Genomic DNA, 18,384 nt, shown 5'->3' on the forward strand with positions numbered 1-18,384 from the left:
ATCAAAAGAAATACATACAAACAGCACCTAAGCATATGAAAAGATGCTCAACCTCACTGATTAAAGAAATGCAGATCAAAGCTAAGCTATCATTTATCTACTATAAACTTGAAAAACTTGTGGGATGCAGCTATTATGACCTTAAATGTGTAGTATATTTGAAAAGAAAGTAAGTGAAAGCCAAGGACTTAAGTATACATCTAAGAAATTATAAAAAGAACACAAACTTATGAGAGATGCCCTCTCAAAAAAAAAAAGAACACAAACTGCAACTAAGGAAAATGGAAGAAATTAAATAAGAAGACCAAAAACCTCAAAATTCATTCTTTGGGGAGAAAAAAAATCATAAAAATAATGATCTTTGGCATTGATCAAGGGAGAAAAAAGAATGAAAAAATTCAGTCCAATATTAGGAATGAAAAAGAAGATATCACTATACTTCTGAGAGACAATGTAAAGATATGGCCTATGCTATAAACTTGAAAATGTGGATGTTCTGGAAAAATTACTGGGAAAACACAATAGATGCCAACCCCCTAATGACAGAGAAGTTAGAATTTTCTGACAAAAATTTTATAGCAGCCATGCTAAAAAAATGCTTCAATTGAGTAATTAGGAGCACACTTGAAATAAGTGGGGGGAAAATAGAAAGCCTTACAAAGAAATAGAAGACATAAAGAACCAAGAAGTTTTAGAACTGAAAAATACAATAACTGGAATAAAAGACCCAGTGAATGGACTCAACAGTACAATAGAGATGGAAGACAAAAAAATCAGTGAACTGGAAGATAGAAAAATAGAAATTACCCTGTCTGAGAAACAGAGAAACTAGACCAAAAAGTGGGGGTGGGGAAAGGAGCAGGGGATAATTAGATTAAAAAGGGGTTGGGGAGGGGAGAGGAACTCTGGAACCTGTGGAACTATAACAAAAGATCTAACATTTGTGCCACCAAAGTCCCAAAAGAACAGGAGAGAGAAAGAAACTGCAGGGCTGAAAAAGAACTCAAAGAAATAATGGATGAAAACTTCCCAAATTTGTCTAGAGATTTAAACCTAGAAATTCAAGAAGCTGAGCAAACAGAATAAATCCAAAGAAATCCACATCCATACACATTCAGAAGTTACTAAACTTCTGAAAACTGAAACTAAATTTTAAAAACCTTGAAAGCAGCCAGAGAAAAATATCTCCTTACCTATAGGGGAAAAAAATATTTCTCATCAGAAATTATGGAGGTGAGAATGAAGTTGCACATTATTTTTCAGATGATGAAAGAAAAGAGCTATGAATCCAGAATCCTACAAGAAATATACACAAAGATATCCTACAGTAATGAAAGGGAAATCAAGTCTTTCTCAGATGAAGGAAAACTAAGATAATTTCTCACTAGCAGACTTTCCCTAGAAGAATAGTTAAAAGTTCACAGAAAAGAAACAATTATAGAAGAAACCCCAGAATATCAGGAAGGAAGCAAGAACACAGTAAGTAAAAATATGAGTAAATACAATAGGCTTTCCTTCTTGAGTTTTCTAAATACTGTTTGACAGTTGAAGAAAAATTATAACACTGCCTTATATGGTTCTAGATGTATAGAGAGGAAATATATAAGATGATTATGTTGAAAAGAGGGGAGGGTAAAGGAACATAAAGAGGAGTAAGGCTTCTGTACTCAGAAGCCTTCACTTGAAGTGGTCTAACAATGACACCAGTGTTGTTTGCTATATGTAGTGTAATATCTAGAGCCGCCACTAGAAAGTAATACCAAGAGATACACTAAAAAACACTAGATAAATCAAAATGGAATTCTCAAAAATGTCCAGCTAACCCACTGGAAAGCGGGAAAAAAGGAACAGAAAAACAAACACAGATCGGTCGAATGAATTTTTTTAAACAAAACAACTATTTGCTGTTCAAAAGAAATTCATTTCAAATATAACAACATAGGCAGGTTGAAAGCCACGTCAGCTCACACGGTGGGAAACCCCCCAAGGGTGCTGAAAGCAGCCAAGAGGGGCTGGTCAGAGGAAAGCAAGCCTTTTCTTATTTCAAACATAGCATTATTTATCTTAACAGTCAGCAGGATTCCCAGGAACATGGAAGAGGGAGTTTTCAGAATGATTTCAAAGGGGCCACCTCATTCCTGCAAAGATAGGTGCAGGAAAAGCCAGAGCTTAAATGGACAACATTCTGACCTGTACGGATGGAGAAGCCTCTGGGGCGAGGTGAAGATCAGATGCCACCTGCCGTGGGCCACCACTAGGATTTGAATCCCCCACCCCTAAGATGGGAAGGGCAGAACTTTGGGGGAACTTGGGTTTGCCCCTAGCTATCTTCCTTCCTTTTGTTCCTCTCCAGTGGAAGACAAAAGGTCTGGAAGCCTCGAGCCACTGATAGGAAGCCAGGAGTGCTGAGGATGAAGACCTTTGATTGGGCCCACCCCCATCACTTGTGAGGGCCAGTGGCCTCATTCCTAGTACAGAATTAAGCACCAGCCTTTCCTTGGTATAGAGCCTGTTTGCACCCCTGGCAGCCTCTGAGTTCACTGCAGCCCTATGGACAAAAGCTTAGCCTCACCCCATTTCACAGGTGTCCAGAGAAATAAAAAAAATTACCCAAGGTAGTTCTCAGACTAAGGACTCATCCCACTATATAATCCTACCTCTGTCAAGATGCCAATATAATTATTATTATTATTACCATTTTGAGCACCACTTGTGTGTGAGGCATAAGACTAGGTGCTTCACTCCCGTTAGCTGGTTTGTCCTTCACAATAATCCCCAAAGAAGGTGAGGGTTCTCCATTCTTTAGACTCAGAGAAGGTAATAACATTAAGAGAATTGGTGCCAAGCTAGGTATTCTGAACACTTTAATGTACATTGAATCACTTAATCTTCACAACAATCCTATGAGAGTAAATGTAAGTATCATTTCCACTTCAGAGATGTGCGAACTAAGGCTCAGACACATCAGGTAAACTGAGGCCACACAGTTAAGAAGTAGCAGAACCAGGATTTGAACTGAGCATTCTTACCACTAATCCCCAACTCTGGAAGTACAAGCAATTTACCCAAGGTGATACATCTAGGGAGCATTGGAATCAGATTGAAACTCTTGCCCAGCTAGAAACTCAGGATCCGCCCACCCAGCATCCTGCCTAGAATAGGGCTGGAGCGATGCTCTGGGTCACTTGGCAGCCTCCTCCTCTCCATCTAGGAGACAGTTCTCTGCAAATACTCCCCAGACAGGATTCATAGAGGCCGAGCCCTCCACAGTGGCATCAGGCCCAGTGGGGCCAGCAAAGCTGGGACCCTGCCCAACCAGCCTTCTTTGTCAATTTTTCTCTCTCTGCCTGCTGCTTGCTGACTCTCTCTCTCCCTGGGCCCCCATTGGAAGTGCTGAAGGCCAGGTGGAGAGGGAACTTGGAGGGAGAGTGGGTCCAGGAGGGGTAAGAGGAGCTGAGTAGGGGTGAGGAGAGGGGTGCTGGGGAGTGGTTCTGTAGTTGTGGGGCAGGGGTAACCTAGCAACCACTGGCTCACACAGTCACAAAGCAGGCAGGCTTGCCCACAGAACCAACGAGCCTTCCCGTTGACTGCCCTCTTGCTCCTTCCTGCCCAGGCAGCAGGGGCTTCTCACCCACATGCTATAGCGGGCACTTGCCTCGGTGAGTCCAGGGATCTCTCCAGGGGAGGAAATGGACACTAGAACGAGGCTGGGGCCAAGATGGGGAAAGGGAAGCTCTGTCTCAGGTTTGGTGTGGTCATTCAACCCCCTTCTGCCTAGCTGGGGGGCCTCAGGGGAGAGGGAAGTGAGGACAGGGGCAGACATAGTGTGGCCAGCCCTGCACCTTGGAAAAGGCAGGCCTGGCCCGCTAGAGTCCCTGCTGACCTCTCTACAGCAACTGCAGGTTGTGGCCCATTATAGTGGCTTATAAAATCAATTTAATGGGTCACAGGTGACATTTACAAAATGAAAAAAAGTAGAATGAAAATATCAGTGTGCACCATATGTAGCCAAGGTAAGCACTGCTTAGGATATTGTTGCTTCCATTTCACATAGATATACAAATGTGTGTGCACATACATGTGAATTGTGTCACTATCTAAAAGTGAGTTTCTTACTGTGGTCACAGTCAAAAACATTTGAAAGTCTCTGTTATAATGAGGGCCTTATCCTCTAGGCAGGTGGGTTTGAGACTTTCAAATGCCCTGTCTTCAAGCCTGCACATTTAAATGCTCTAGAATGCCCCATCACCGAGGATGTCCGAAGCTTCCTTCAAAGGAAGCTCTGCCAGCTGCTTTTCTCTTTAGAGAAAAGACCAGGAGTCTTGGAGTAAGGATGCCTGGTTCCTTGTGGTATGACCTCATTCTCTCCCCTTACCTGATTTCAGTCAGTGCTGCCCACCTCTTCCACCCTAACCTGATAAATGACTGGCCCTGGGGGATCTTTGGGGTTCCTTGCAGAACCTGTGGGTATGAGGGTTAATACTCAGCATGCACTGACTTCTATACCAACCCCACCCCTGGCACCTGCAATCCCAACAGTTTGGCTATATATACACACACACACTTCAAGTCCATAGATTTAGATTAATCACAATTCTTGGCTTTGACACTTATCATCTTTCATCCACATCCTTGAATTGACTTATTTAGTAATGTAATGAACACCAGTAAATGCACCTCCCAAACCAAGAGCTAGAATGTCACTGCTAACACATCTATGTGCTCCTCTCCCCCCATTCTCCCTCCCCATCTTTTCTCAGAGATAGCCACTAACTGAATCTTGTGTTGAGCATTTTCTTGCTTTTTTTCTTGTTTTTATCACATATTTATGATAATTTTGCTTGCTTTTGAACTTTATTTTTTAAAAGGATCTCAGGCTATGTGGTTTTCTGGAACTTATTCTCCTTGACTTAGCATGATATTTGTAAGATTCTTCTATGCTGCATGTAGATATGGTTCATTCATTTTCATAGCAATATAATGTTCAATTGCCTGAAGCCACCACAGCTTATTTAGCCATTCTTCTGCTGTTGGACATTTGGGTTGTCAGGTTTTTGCTAATTTAAACAGTGTTAGTTTGAATATTCTTACAAGTTCCAGTTGCACATCTGCCAGTTTCTTTGGGTATATATCTGGGAGAGGAACTGCTGGGCAATATGGCATGTATATGTTAATTTTATAAGATATTGACAATTTCCCCCCCAAAGTGTTCCAGTTTAGATCCCCACCACCAGTCTATGAGAGTTGCTGTTATCCATCTTCAACACTCACATTAAGTGCACTGGTCTTTATTCTATTAGAAACCATAGAATGGCTACAGAGGTGAAGACCCAACAGGCTGAACATCCATTGATGAGGTAAGATGCCAAATGCCCATGCTCCTGCCTGGGGGGCGTGAGGGGAGAGGAAGACAAGGCGGCCTAGGGAACTCAACAGACTAGGGGTCCAAGAGAGGCAGTTTCTTCTCACCTCCCATTGCCACCAGCCAGGCCCCCCATGGGTCCTAAGGCTTGAGTTAGCAGAGGTCACAGGCTGGGCCCCTCACTGGAGAGGGAGGGGGTGTGTTGCAGGGTGTACGGTGCAGGAGCACTGAGGGCAGGAATTCCCTGGTTTTCAGGGGGTGACTTCCTTTGTTATTTGTGGGTAGGGGAGGCCAGCTAACTGCAACTTTCAGAGAAGGTTTGCTCTATTTCTTTAAGTCCTAGATCCCTTAGAGGCGAATCGAGGATGGAACAGTAAGCTCAGGGGCCTGGTCAGTGAAATCCTCAGAAGGTCCCCAGGCAGAACATCTTGCTTAGCATATCCAGAGTCCATCTCTGCTCCAGAGGAACTCCCTTCAGCCAGGGTCACCAGGAGGGAATGCAGAAAGCGAGAAGGCAGGTGGTCCCACCAGGCCCCAGGGGAAGAGCAGCCCCCTTTGGAGCCTTGCTGGACTGACCTTGAGCTCTTCCTCCAGGGGCAGAAGCACAGCATCCTCAGGAGAGGGAAGAGGGGCAGGATGGAAGGAGAGAGCCTGAGATGGCTTATCTCCAGTGAAGCCAAACAAGAGCTTGAAGCTTTCCTATAGCGTCACAGCCCTAATAATTGCCCCATCAGCTCTGTGTCCGCTAGGAGGGGAAAGGGCTTGCTGGCGTGGTCCGGCCTTGGAGCCAACTTTGGCCCCTGTGTGCTAAATCTGGGCCAAGCACACCCCAAGGACATGGGGGAGGGGGGAGGTGTGACTGCCTCTAGGTGGCTTCTCCTGGGCTGCCAGCAGTTTGGCTTGGGAAGAGCCCCTTCCTTGCTGGGGTCAGCCCCCCAGCCCTGGAGGTATATATTACTGTGCCTTTATTCCACCCCAGGTATTTGGATGAGCAGGTGGGTCTATGGCTTCTCTTTCTGGCTTTAGAGATGGTTTCTAGGAAAAAACTGGGGTTCTGGGAGATTCCATCTGAGTTCTCTCAAATGGATCATAGCTCCCTGCTAAGACATCTTACGAGGACAGAGGCTCCCTTGGCCTGAATTGTACCAACTGGGAAAGGACCATAGGGGAGGCCCAGCTTTGGGTGGCATGGGGGCAGTAGTGAAATCCTGGAAACCAGATGTCTGAGTATCTCAGGAATGGACTCAGGCTCCCACTGAGTCCTGCCCTGGTGGGCACTGCTGCCAGGAGCTTCCATTAGCTTCTCTTTGACCCTCTCCTTCAGTCCAAGAGCTGAGCTGAGACCTGAGAAGAAGCCAGGGCACAGGCCAAGGAGCCAAGGGGACAACGGGCCGCAGAAAGAACTGATGATCCCAGGGATCGTGGATCTTGAGCTGAACCGAGAGGCACTGAGGACCCCAAAGCCCCAAACCCCCACCACCTATCGCTTTGGCCGCCTCAGCCACCACTCCTTCTTCTCCCGGCACCATCCTCACCCACAGCGTGTGACCCACATCAAAGGTAGGGCTGGCATAGGCCAGAGGCTGGCTGGCAGTCAGGGGACAGTCTTGAAAACCAGAAAGGGAAGACTCAGCCAGTTTCCGGGCTGAGGCCCAGAAAAGACAGGGACTTAGCCAGGCGGCTCTTGATTCAGGGGGCAGTCTCCTAGGGCAGAAAGTATATCCCTACAGAATTCCCCTCATTGCAGATTCTCCCATTTCACAAATCAGAGAAAGTGATGCATGCTCTGCTCCAGAGCTGCACTCCATCCTCTAACTTAGGCCATTTCATCCACTCAGCCATTCATCCATCAAATATCTATTGAGTGTAAACTATGGGGTGAGGCACATTTTTAGGCCCTGGGGGTAGAACAGTGAAAAAGTCCCTACCCTCATGGAGCCACCTGTGGAGGATAAGAGTAGGAAATAGACAAGATGTCAGAGTGTGGTAAGTGCTAAGGCTATAGACAGGAGACCTGACTGATGGCATGACATCTGAGCCAAGAACTAAAGGAAGAGAGGGTATGAGCCATGTGAGTATCATGGAAGGGTATCCCTAGCAAAGGACACAGCAAGTGCAAAGTACTGAGGTGAGCATCCTGGCTCTGTTGGAGGAACAGCGAGGAAGATGGTGTGGCTGGAGCAGAGTAAGAAGGGGGAGAAAGGAGATGCATCAGAGAGGCAGTGGAGGCCTGATCATGTGCGCCTTGGAGGTCACTGCAGTCACCAGGAAGCCATCTCACTAGGAGCCATTGGAAGGTTGAGAGCAAAGAAGTAACAGAAGTGATCTATTGGCCTCTGTCTGGATGGTGGCTTGGACCAGGAGGTAGCAGGGGAAGAGTGAGGGGCCCTGCTCTAGATACACAGAAGGTAGAGCCAACTGGGTTTGCTGATTGATTAGAAATGGTGTGTGAGAGGAAGAGAGGGGTCAAAGCCGACGCCCAGCGTTTTGGCCTGAGTACCTGGAACACTGGAGTAGCACTAGCTGACACCTATAAGTATCCAGGTGGGAGTGCAGAGGAGGCAGTTGGGTCCAGAGCTCAAAGGAGAAATGCAAACTTGAGAGCCATTAAGTAGGGATGGCATTTGAAGTGGCATGCCTGGATCACCCAGGAGAGGAGAGGAGAACCTGGAGACTGAGCCCAGGGACCCAAGGCTAAGGGTTTGAGGAGATGAGAAGGAAGCAGCAGAGGAGATGACAAACCAGGAGAGGGAGAGGTCCTGAGATGAAAAGGAAAGTGTTTCAGAAAGGGGAGACTGAGCAACCGTGCTGTCCTAACCAGGCTGGTCCTCAACGCTGAACTATCTGATAATATCACATCACGCAGACCTGAGGCAGAAGGTCCCCATGTGTAGACTGCTTGCCACCACCTGCCGGCTGCTCTGCACTCAGCCGAGCACAGGCTGACAGATGATGTGAGGTTTTATCCAGAGGGTCTAGCTACATCTGGCTCTCTGCTATCTGAGGCCAGTCTCTTCTCTTCGCGGGGGTTTAATGCCCTCCTGCCCCATCCTCCTCTTCCAGCTGCCTGCCTCTGTGTGCTCACACCTGCAGTTCATTGCTCTGCCATAGAAAACCAAAAGGACCCAAGGACTAGGGCCCCGGGAAGCCTGGTTGCCTCACGCCTGCCTGACTTGCCGTGTGACCCTGCGTGCATCCCTCTGCTGTCCGTCCTTAGTGTCCTGTGGGTAGGGTCTCAGCAGTTGCAGAGGCTCTCCCAGCTCCTGTGATCTATGGCCTTGTGGTCACTGGAAAAAGTGAGACCAGTGCTCTCCCTGCCTACCAGCCTCCTGGCCTCCTGGAGTCATTGGGGTTCACCCAGGACCTCTTCCCATAGCCTCCAATCCTTCACAGATCTCACTGGGAAGCCCGTCTGTGTCGTCAGGGACGAATTCTCTCTGGCCCCCTTGCCTCAATCCACACTCTTATCTCGCTGTTTGATGGGGATGCCCACCATCTCCGTTCCTGTTGGAGACCCACAGTCCAATCGGGACCCCTGGCTTTTTTCTGGTGGGTACTTGGGCCATAGCCCCTCTACCTTGGGTTGCACCTCTCCCCAAGGGCTGCCCCACTTGGGCAGGTGCCTGAGAAGGAAAAAGCCATTGCTCTTATGTTGGTGGGGTCTGATGGGGTACCCCGCTTAGTTTCTCATTTCCTCAGGCTGCTGCATCTACATTATTCCCCCACCCCCCCAGGTCCTCAAAAATGTGCCCCTGCTTGGGTTTGAGGAGTGATAACAGTCAGGACAAACAGAGTTCTGTCAGGTCGGTGGGGTGGGTGGAGGGGGCCAGAGATTCAGGGGAGGGAGCTGGGACATCTGCGTTGGGCAGAGAGGTTTGGAAGGCTTGCGCAGTGCACTTCAGCACCAGGAGCACCTCAGCAGCTTATCAACTAGCTAGCCTGTCAGTTGAATGTCAGTGCTGGCTTCCGGCTCCTAAAAGAGGCAAAGCTACATTAAACCACACGCATCTTGGCGCAGGTAGTCAGACACTCTCCAGCATCTCTCAATGAAGCCACAGGCTAGGACATCAACAGCAGCCCCCCTCAGCAGCGACTGCACCCACCCACCAGTGGTGTGATTCCTCCTCCTTCCTCTAAGGCACCAGCCCCCCTCCTTTCCCTTTAAGATGCTTGGCAGAATCTGGGCAGGGGAGCAGGCTCTTCCACCTACAGTCACAGGGAGGGTAAGGAGGAGGGCCCCAGATATCAATTGGCGGGATGTTGTCCCCATCTCCCAGAGGCCTGGAAGAAGGAGTTAAAGGACCTGGCTTCCCGGGTGACCACGTTCACAAAGGAGAATGAGCTGAAGAACAAAGAGGTGGGTGTGGACAAAGGAGCTGTCTGGGAAGTGATGAGATGGGTCCATCCCTTTGTAATGGAAAACCTCCCAAGTCGGTTCCACCAAACCAGCAGCAGAATAAGTGCTCCTGAGAGGTGCTGCTGTTGGCATGGGAGAGTGGAGGTTGGGGGGCCACCGAGTACCAGTCCAAGGGCAAGGGTCACAGTGAGGGCTCAGAGGAGGAGAGAATACACCTAGGTGGAGAAATCCAAGACCACCTCAGAGAAGCAGGATGTTTACAAGTGGCCTGGGGAGATAATCCTAGTGGAGACTTGCAGCACAAAAGCTCAGAAACTGGAAAATGCAAGACCTCTTTAGAGGCCAGGGGGTGAAGTCAGGGTACAAGTGGACAGCAGTGGGGAAGAAGGGGGAAGGGGAGAACTTCGAATGTGGGCAAGAAGAGCTTGTTCTTAATTCCTGAGCGTAGTGCAGTGTCTTTTCTCATAAGGAGTGGAGAATCACTAAAGGTTTTCAGACAGGATGGGGCTGAGCTCATTTGCTGATAAACCACTGAAGACAATTGGAAGGCAACTTCAAGGCAACTGGCATTGGTCCTGTGACAGGCCTGGCCCTTTGGGGCTGAGTCTGGTCCTGCCTTGTCTTGGGCCACAGAGTTGGCATCCTTGCTCTGCAGCTGACTCACTGCCATGCTCAGGGCAACTCAGCTAAGCTGTCTGATCTCCATTTTCTTACCTTTAGAATGGACAGAAGGATCTACCAGTCTTAAGCAGAGTTGCAGGGGCAGGAGGTCCTCAGCTTTATATCCTCAGGCTTGGGTTCAGGAGGGTTTCCCAGGGCAAAGAAAGGATGCCAAGCTGTAGGGAACAGACCTGGGGGCAGCCGAGCTTGGAATTAAGGTTGGTGGGGACATGGGATCAGGTACAGTTTTCAATCTCTGATGGGCTGGAGGTGACAGGGAGGGCCTGCCAAGGAGGAAGTATGGGGAGTACTGAGGACCACCAGGGTGGCAACAAAGTTTTCAATAAAGTTCCAGGAGGAAGGAAGGGCCTTGGCTAGAATGGAAGGGCCTCAGCTGGGGAGAGGGGCCTAGGGCAGGGTGGGGCTGGTCTGGTCGACATCCCTGGTCCCTGAATACTGTGAGGCTTTCCTCCAGCAGAGGAGGTGATGGGTGCCCTGGAGGTGTGACTGGTCTCTTCCTCTTCCCTTCTCTTCCTCTCTGCTTCTCCCGCTTCTCTCTCTCACTCTGTTGGTCGGTCGGTCTGTCTGTCTGTCTCTGTTTCTCTCGTGCACTGCCTGGAGTCTCTGGCCACTCTTCTCCCAGCAGAAGGAGGAGCCTCAGCGGGAGCAGGGGGCAAAGTATTCAGCAGAGACCGGGAGGCTCATCCCTGCTGCCACTCAAGCCATCAGCCGCTGCCACTCACGCCACTCACGCCGACAGAACTACCCTTCGGGCAGAGCTGGAGGGGCCCAGACCTTCATCCTGCAGGATCAGGAGCTGCTGGTGAGGCCCTGGGAAGGCCCTAGTCTGAGAAAAGAGAGCGTGGTGGCACCTGCTCCCAGTTCCGAGCAATCCCAACTAGGACTCTTACAAACTGCTTTAAAGTGTGGCTTTAGAGTATCTCCCAGAGATACTTATGCCTAAGACTGCAGGACTTCAAAACCCCAGGCCTAGAGTCAGGAGCTTGGATTCCAGTCCTCTGCTGCCTCTAGGTTTCTGTGATAGGCTTTCCCCTCTCTGTTAAGTCCTTTCCCCCTCGGGGCCTTAGTTCCAGACTGGGAGCTTGAACAGGTTATCACAAAGGTCTGTTCCAGCTTCGGCACCTGATGAGCCCGTGAAGGGAGCTACAGTGGTAGAATGCGAGACATGGACATGAGGGTCCTGCCCTGTATGTCCTCAAACCATGCCCTGTGTGTCACACCCTGCAGCCGGCAAGGCTAGTCCCTCCCCCTCCCCCCTGGGTCCTCACACTCTGAGAGGTGTCTAGTCTATGCTATAGCACAGCACAAAGCCCCCCTCCTCCATGTGCAAGCTTTCCCATTGAGGCCTGAGATGATTCCCTGACTCATTCCAGTGGGTTAAGGCATTGAAGGTCCCTGTTAAAATGCACATTGTGTTCTCCAGGAAAGGCTAGACATTGAGCTAGCATCTCGACACCTTCCCTGGGGACAGAGCTTGCAAGCAGGTGGCCCCTTCGGTGCCTTACAACAGTCTAGTGAAATGGATAGAGCAGACGGGGCCTGGGATCCCCATTCTATGGATGGGGAGGCTGAGGCCCTGCCAGGTGACATTCCATGGTCCAGTCCCTGGAGAGGGAGCAGCATAGCTAGGACTAGAATGCAGTACTTTCTCCACCTTAGGGCAGCCTCACCTTGCCTGGAATTAGGTTCTCGGGTCCTCTGGGGAGGGGGCACAGGGCAGGTAAGTTGGACATGGAGAATGGAGAAGGGGCCAGGGGCATACATAGGGTGGTGGTTACTGCAGCGGGTGGGTAGCTGGGGGTGAGGATGGGTACCCTGGCAGTTGTGGGCCTGGGAGAGGCCCAGCCCTGCTCCCACACTGCTGAGGATAAGGCAGACCTGCTGGGGACTGACAGCCCTTCAGTTCCTGGGAGACTGCCAACTGCTGAGGGGACTTCACTTTCCTAGGATTCCAGGGGCTCCACCTCCCACAGCAGGCCCCATCTCCAGCCAACCATAGCCACAGCCACCATCAACAGCCCTGCCTAGGGGGCTCCCATAGCCTGTCCAAGACAGAGCTGGGTCTTATCCTGATAGCACTTGACTGGAGAACAAGTGGGGAAAGGGCCCTGAAGTGGCAAAGACACCAAGTGCCGGGAATACAGCTGGGAGCAAAGAATACACACTGCTTGGCAGGAAGGAACCCCAAACTGGGCAGTTAGCAGAACCAGCCAGCGCCACCTCTCAGTGCCACTGGGATGACCCCACTTCTTTGCTAACATTGCCAGATTCTGGGAACACCAGTGGGGAGGCCTGTGGGGTGCGTGACATCCCCATACCCAGGACCCAGAGATTCAGGACTTGGTGTGTCTCCAAGGAGCTGACTGGCTAGCTCTGACTTTGCCTTCCCAGTGAGGGACTTTGGGGTATAACCAGCCCAAGCAGGGTTCAGGGATGAGGGGCCCACATACCTAAATCTGAGGCTTATTCTGCCACAAATTCCCTGTGAGGTGTCTCCACCTCCAAGACTCAGATCGTCACCTGTCCAACAAGGAGTTTAAGAATCTCCCTCCGGGACTGTTGGGAGAGAAAGCCCTCTGGGAAGTGCAAAGTTCCATGCAGAGGAGGGGCAGGGGCCATCATGGGGACCAGGTTAGCCAAGCACATGGCTCTGGGAGCCCACTCTGCTGGGGAGGGGGCATGCTGCTGGCTGCAACATGCCATCTGGGCACACCGACCAGGCCTGTCCCCCACAGATCCTGGAGCTCCTTTGTCAGATTCTGCAGACGGATTCGCTGAATGCTATCCAGTTCTGGCTACTCTATGCTCCCCGCAAAGGTGAGGACGCATCCTGGGCCCAGAGCCTTCTCTGAGTAGAGGCTGCTGAGGGCCCTGTTCTCTGGTTCTGCAGGACTCTGACGTCACTCGGCTCCCACCCCAGGGCCTTCCTCCTGGGCCTTGTCTCCTTTATGGAACCCCAAGCTAACCTTCTCCAGCTGGACAGTATCACCGCTCCCTCCTCCCCATCCCACAGCAGGACTCCTATGCTCCATACTGACTGCAGGCCTTGGCACCTGGAAGAGAGAAGTGCAAAGACCACTCGCAGATGCAGCCTCTCCCCCACCACTGAGGGGAATGCGCACACACACACACAGACTCACGCACATAAGAAATACGTATATGCTCATGAACACACGAATAGGTGCACACTGGCACACTGTGACAGCGGGTGGAGGGTGCGTCTGAGCAGGAGGGTAAGGAGTGGGAGAGCCAGACAGCTGATTGGAGAAGGCTTCCTGGATGGGAAAATGGAGGAGGAAGAGGGGGAAGAGGGCCAGGGGAGGAGGCAGGTCCCAGCAGACTTCCCCCAGAGGGCCAGGGGGCATGGCGGGCGGCAAGATAGGCAAGAAAGGGTTGGGGACTCGGCACACACAGGGGCCGGGAGAGGAGTTGGGACCTCCCCACGGGGGCCTAGGAGAAGAATGTGAGATGTTAGAGAAAGCTGCCCTGGACTAGAGTTGGGCAGAGAGCTGGAGCTGGAGGCTGCTGCCTGCCTGTCCCATCGAGGGCCGGGAAGGGGGGCCAAGGTCTTCCCCTGAGCACTCTGCCTCCCCACACCTTCCGACTGTGCTTACAGAGAAAGACCTTGCGTTGGGGCTCCTGCAGACAGCAGTGGCTCAGTTCCTTCCCCAGCCCCTAGTCTCCATCCCAGCAGAAAAACTTCTGAACCAGCTGCAGGAAGCCCAAGAATCACCTCAAGAGAGGCAACAGCCACCCTACAGGTAGGCTTCACACCCCTCACCTGCCCCTTCCCAGAACTGCTCCCTCATGTTCAGCCACCTGTCCTCCCAGGTGAGGCCAAGGGGATCCAGAGAGGCGCCAGAGGGCTGATGGAGGCTGCCCTGGAGGAAGAGACCCAGCCCCTGGCCCAGGGACCCCTGAGTCCTGGCTATGCCGCTTAAAGGCCCACTGTGCCAGCCCAGGCTCAGGCAGCTGGCTGTGGGGGACGCCAGAGAGGCTGAGCTGTGTCAGCTGTGCCACGATTAGGCTGGATAAGCCACTTCCAGCCCTCCAGAAGCAGCTGGTCTTTGGGAAGACACAGAGAAGGAATGCTAATACAAGGGAGACAGGAGTGCCTTCATGCCGGGAGTAAGGGCCTTGGATGGCTGGAGGAGACAAGGGAAGATTAGGGAAGGCCTCACAAACTAGGGCCTGAACGTCAGCAGTTGAATCAGCTATATTGACTGCTCACTATGTTTGCCCACCACCACCAGATATTTTACATATTTCCAGTCCATACACCACCCACAGAGGCCATATTACCCCATTTTACAAATGAGAAAACTGAGGTTCAGGAATAATGGATGACCACCCACAGTCATCCAACAGGCCAACAGAAGAGCTGGGATTCAGACTCAGTTCTGTCTAACTTCTAAGCCCAGCAGTGCTCAGATTTATGGGGTACCTTGTTAAAAATGCAGATTCCTTGAAATTTTAGCCCAGCAAGTTGGGATGTATATGGGATATGCAATTTTAACAATCACCCGGGTATTTCTGAATAGAGCTTGGGGAACACGGCTGGGGTGGATAGGGTTTGAACAGCAAATGAGAGGGTAAGGGAGGTCAGAAATGGAAGTCAGGAACATGCACACTTTAGGGAATAAGCTTGGGGGTAGTTGGGGCATGGGCAGGCATGGTAAGAGGAACAGTAAGTACTGCTTGCTCAGATCAGCCACGATCACATCTGTTCTGATCATGCACAGAAGGTGCAGGTTCTTGCTGCAGCCTGGGACTTAGTTCTTTTTTCCATTTTGAAATACTGGGCAAGCCACAAAAAAGGAAGGCAGCCTTCATTGTGATCTCAGGCAAGCTGCCTCCCATCTGTGGGCCTCAGTTTCACCTTCTCTCAAATTCCCTCTCCCAGAGTTGTAGAGAGAAAAATAGTGTACTAGGTACGTAAAACAGTGCAGAGCACATACAAGACAGAAGGCATCAGTGGGGCTTGTACATCACTCAGTAGGGAAGTGGAGCCCCTGTCTTCTCCACTCACCTGGGAAGGCTGCCCGTCTGCAAGGAAGCAGGAAGCAGGGCCGACTGAAGCAGGGGCCTCCCTTACAGCTCCCAGGGCAGGAGGGCCTGGGTTCCCTGTGACCGCAGCAGGCAGGGGAGCCACAGTTATTGGGGTCCTGCTTGGGGGGTATCAGTCATGCTCAGATGCTTTCTGGCTCTCTGGGAGGGGCAGCTCTTGCCTTCTTCCCCTCCTTGCGCACCCTGCCAGCCTGCTGTGGGGTCTCCAGCCTGCCCTTCCATTTGTGTTGGTTATAGCCAATCCCCGAAGAAGATGAAGACACCACCTCTACCAAAAAGCGAAAAACCAGGTAAGCGTCCATGCAGCAGGCCGTGGGGGCTCACTGAGGCCCACCCCTGTTGGATTCCTCAGGGGTTCGAGGCACCCTGGAGATGAGTCCTCCCCAGGGGCTCATTTCACCCATCTATCCATTCATCCAACAGACACTGATTTCACACCTGGGTGCTAGGCTCCAGGGATCCCTGGGAAAGAATTCAGACAAGTTCCTGCTGCCATGGAGCTTACATCCTAGTGAGCAGAGGTACAGACAACAAATAAGAATGTCTGAGGGAGAGAGGCACCGTAAGGAAACTGGAGCAGGGTAGTGTGAGAGATAGTAAGGACGGGCAGGGTGAGGACAGCTGAACGACAGAAGGATCAGCCCTGTGCAGGCCCAGAGGGAGCCTGGAAGCAGGGCTTCCACCTGCCTGGTGTGTTGGTGGAAGAGCAAGCTGGCTTGTGTGGCCAGAGCCTGGTGGCTTGGACATAGTGGTAAGAAATGAGCCAGGTGGGCAGCACTTGCAGAGGACACTGGATGGTTATAAACAGGGCATGGCAGGTCCCCTCTGAATGCCAGGAGGAGAATGGGCTGCAGTGGGTGAGAAGGGATGAGGGAGACCAGGGAGGAAACTGCTGCATTGTCCTAGTGCCAGGGCAGAGGGGAGAGAAGAGGACAGATGCCTGCGATGTGCATAATCTCCCCCACTAGACTGTAAAGGGTCCTCAGTGCCTGGCTGAGTGTCTGGCAGAGAAGAGGCACTTCACAGACACTTGTTACCTGGATGCAGAAATAGGGCAGCAGTGAGACCCCAGGAAGGGTGCCAGCTCCTCCCAGGTCCCCAGCAGAGCCCAGAGCAGAAGCTGAGCTTGACCAGGCTTGACACATCTCCCTCTGTTCTTGCACATTTGGCTAGGGTCTTGGGGGAGAAGGGGTCTGCCAGGTAGGGGATCACCCTTCCTCATCCTTTCCTGCCTGCTATCTTCTTTTCTCCCAGAGAATATTGGGAAAGCGCAAGTTCTCCAGCTACATTCAAACCAGAACACGGAAGAGAAAGCGTCAAAGCCGGAGTGCTGAGGAATCTACACCAATTTGCCAGCCTTGCTCAAAAGGGGTTGCTTCCATCCTCACCGCCTCAGAAACAGCCCTTACTTGCCTATCACACAGAGTCTATTAAAACACTGTCTCCCCTTTAAGAGGACAGTTCCACTCTTCCTATCAGTAGTAGATCTGTGCTTGGGATCATTTATTCCAGGAGAATGGGATAAGCTGCGCCAAACCATCCCCCCTCCCTCAGAGAAACCCCAAGTGCCATCACCCACGAGAGGCTTACCTGGTTCCCTCATGTTCCTGAGACCTAAAGGGCAGATGGTAGTCCAGGTGGTCTGAGAAAGGGGCTCTGTCCCTCCTTGAGCCAAGACACACAGGGCTCTGGGTAGGTTAGAGCAGAAGTCAGGAACCCACAGGTCCCCTTAAAATAATCATTGATACAAATCATTGAGTTCCTACCTGGCATTGAGGGCTGGACTTAGGTAACAGCTAATGATGTACACTATGTGAATTGTTCTACATACTTGATGTGTAGTATTTGATTCTCCCAAATGTCCTAGGAGGTAGAGATTTAATATTATTATTATTAGTCCCATTTTACAGAGGAAAAAATTGAGGCTCAAGGGTTAAATAACTTCTCCAAGGCCACACAGTCAGTGGCAGAGCCAAGATCCAAACCCAACACGTCTGACTCTAGAGTCCCTGCTCTTACCTGCTGTACTCTCTTGCCTTACAAACAGCAACCCTCACCAAAAGTTATGGTGTGCATTTCTGAAAAGCATAAGGGTTAGCAAAATGGTCACTGGCCAGACCAAGGAGGAAAGGGGACTTATATACATGTGACCCAGACGCAGCTGGGGTGTGTCTGTTGTTTAAGATCTAAAGAAGATGGCTGTCACCCTCTGGCAGGTCCAACGTCTTCCTAGAGATTTCTGCAGATTCCCTGGAAAGGTTCAGGGGAGAGAGGCATTGAGGATTTACAATGTCATGGTTGCCTGTGGCTCTGAGCCCTTACTTCTACTGACTTAGTTCCATCCATGGATTGTGTGGCTACATCCTGTACTTGCAGCACTGTTCCACCTCCCAGCAATTCAGAGGGATTCAGTCCCTCCAGGGATTTTCAAATACCACATTTACATAAAACTTTTGTGTGCAGGCTTCCAACAAGACTGTGCTGGCTGGAGATGTGCTGTGATTCTGGCAAACAGCTTCACCGTCAGTATTAAATCGCCTTGTTTTTGGAAGTCCTTGGCTGTTCTCCCCCTGGGACGCTTCCCTGGAGGCAGCATCTGCTTTAACTATGCCTCTTGCTTCTCATTGGCTTTTCCTCTGGTCCTCACCTCTGCCACCAGTTTGCCCGTAGAAAGCCCACATTCATTTTATTTTATTTCCAATTTTTTTGTTGTGATAAAATCTGCATGACATAAAATTTACCACTTCAGCTATTTTTGAGTGTATCAGTCAGTGATATTAAGTAATTTTGCATTGTTGTGCAATCATCACCACCACGGGTCCAAAGTCCCCTAAAAGGCCCACATCCTCTTTCCATGTTTTAAAGGAGTCATTCATTGCTAAGTCCCAGGAGGCCAGCCAGTTGGGGGATTTGAAAG

At 50.7% G+C, this 18,384-nt stretch overlaps 1 protein-coding gene across 8 annotated transcripts; it reads left to right on the forward strand.

The window, feature by feature from the left end:
• The first annotated feature begins 3,546 nt into the window (after positions 1–3,546).
• On the forward strand, positions 3,547–16,940 carry TBATA (thymus, brain and testes associated). 8 transcript variants are annotated; one of them, XR_012133513.1, is made up of 12 exons: positions 3,564–3,659; positions 5,301–5,357; positions 5,957–6,357; positions 6,687–6,922; positions 8,756–8,911; positions 9,640–9,719; positions 11,023–11,202; positions 13,136–13,217; positions 14,017–14,161; positions 15,705–15,757; positions 15,891–15,988; positions 16,722–16,922. XR_012133513.1 is itself a non-coding variant. In XM_073241680.1 (11 exons), the coding sequence occupies exons 2-11, from the start codon at positions 5,311–5,313 to the stop codon at positions 16,799–16,801; spliced, it is 1,095 nt and encodes a 364-aa protein (XP_073097781.1). In that variant the 5' UTR covers positions 3,563–3,659; positions 5,301–5,310; the 3' UTR covers positions 16,802–16,940. The 8 variants fall into 8 exon arrangements, 7 of the variants coding, with proteins under 7 accessions (XP_017517231.3, XP_073097778.1, XP_073097781.1 ...); XM_073241680.1 differs by lacking the exons at positions 5,957–6,357; positions 15,891–15,988 and adding an exon at positions 5,700–5,735 and having other exon boundaries at positions 3,563–3,659; positions 16,722–16,940; XM_073241675.1 differs by lacking the exon at positions 15,891–15,988 and having other exon boundaries at positions 3,565–3,659; positions 16,722–16,940.
• The last annotated feature ends 1,444 nt before the right edge of the window (positions 16,941–18,384 follow it).

Source organism: Manis javanica, chromosome 7, assembly GCF_040802235.1.
Source record: "Manis javanica isolate MJ-LG chromosome 7, MJ_LKY, whole genome shotgun sequence".
In the NCBI taxonomy this organism is placed as follows: Eukaryota; Metazoa; Chordata; class Mammalia; order Pholidota; family Manidae; genus Manis; species Manis javanica.

Excerpts from the sequence above, each read along its gene's own strand:
- TBATA (XM_073241675.1), top strand. The coding sequence starts at position 6,200 with ATGGGGGAGGGGGGAGGTGTGACTGCCTCTAGGTGGCTTCTCCTGGGC. Across the intron at positions 6,358-6,686 it reads CCAGGTATTTGGATGAGCAG|TCCAAGAGCTGAGCTGAGAC; the intron begins GTGGGTCTATGG and ends CCTCTCCTTCAG. Across the intron at positions 9,720-11,022 it reads ATGAGCTGAAGAACAAAGAG|CAGAAGGAGGAGCCTCAGCG; the intron begins GTGGGTGTGGAC and ends CTCTTCTCCCAG.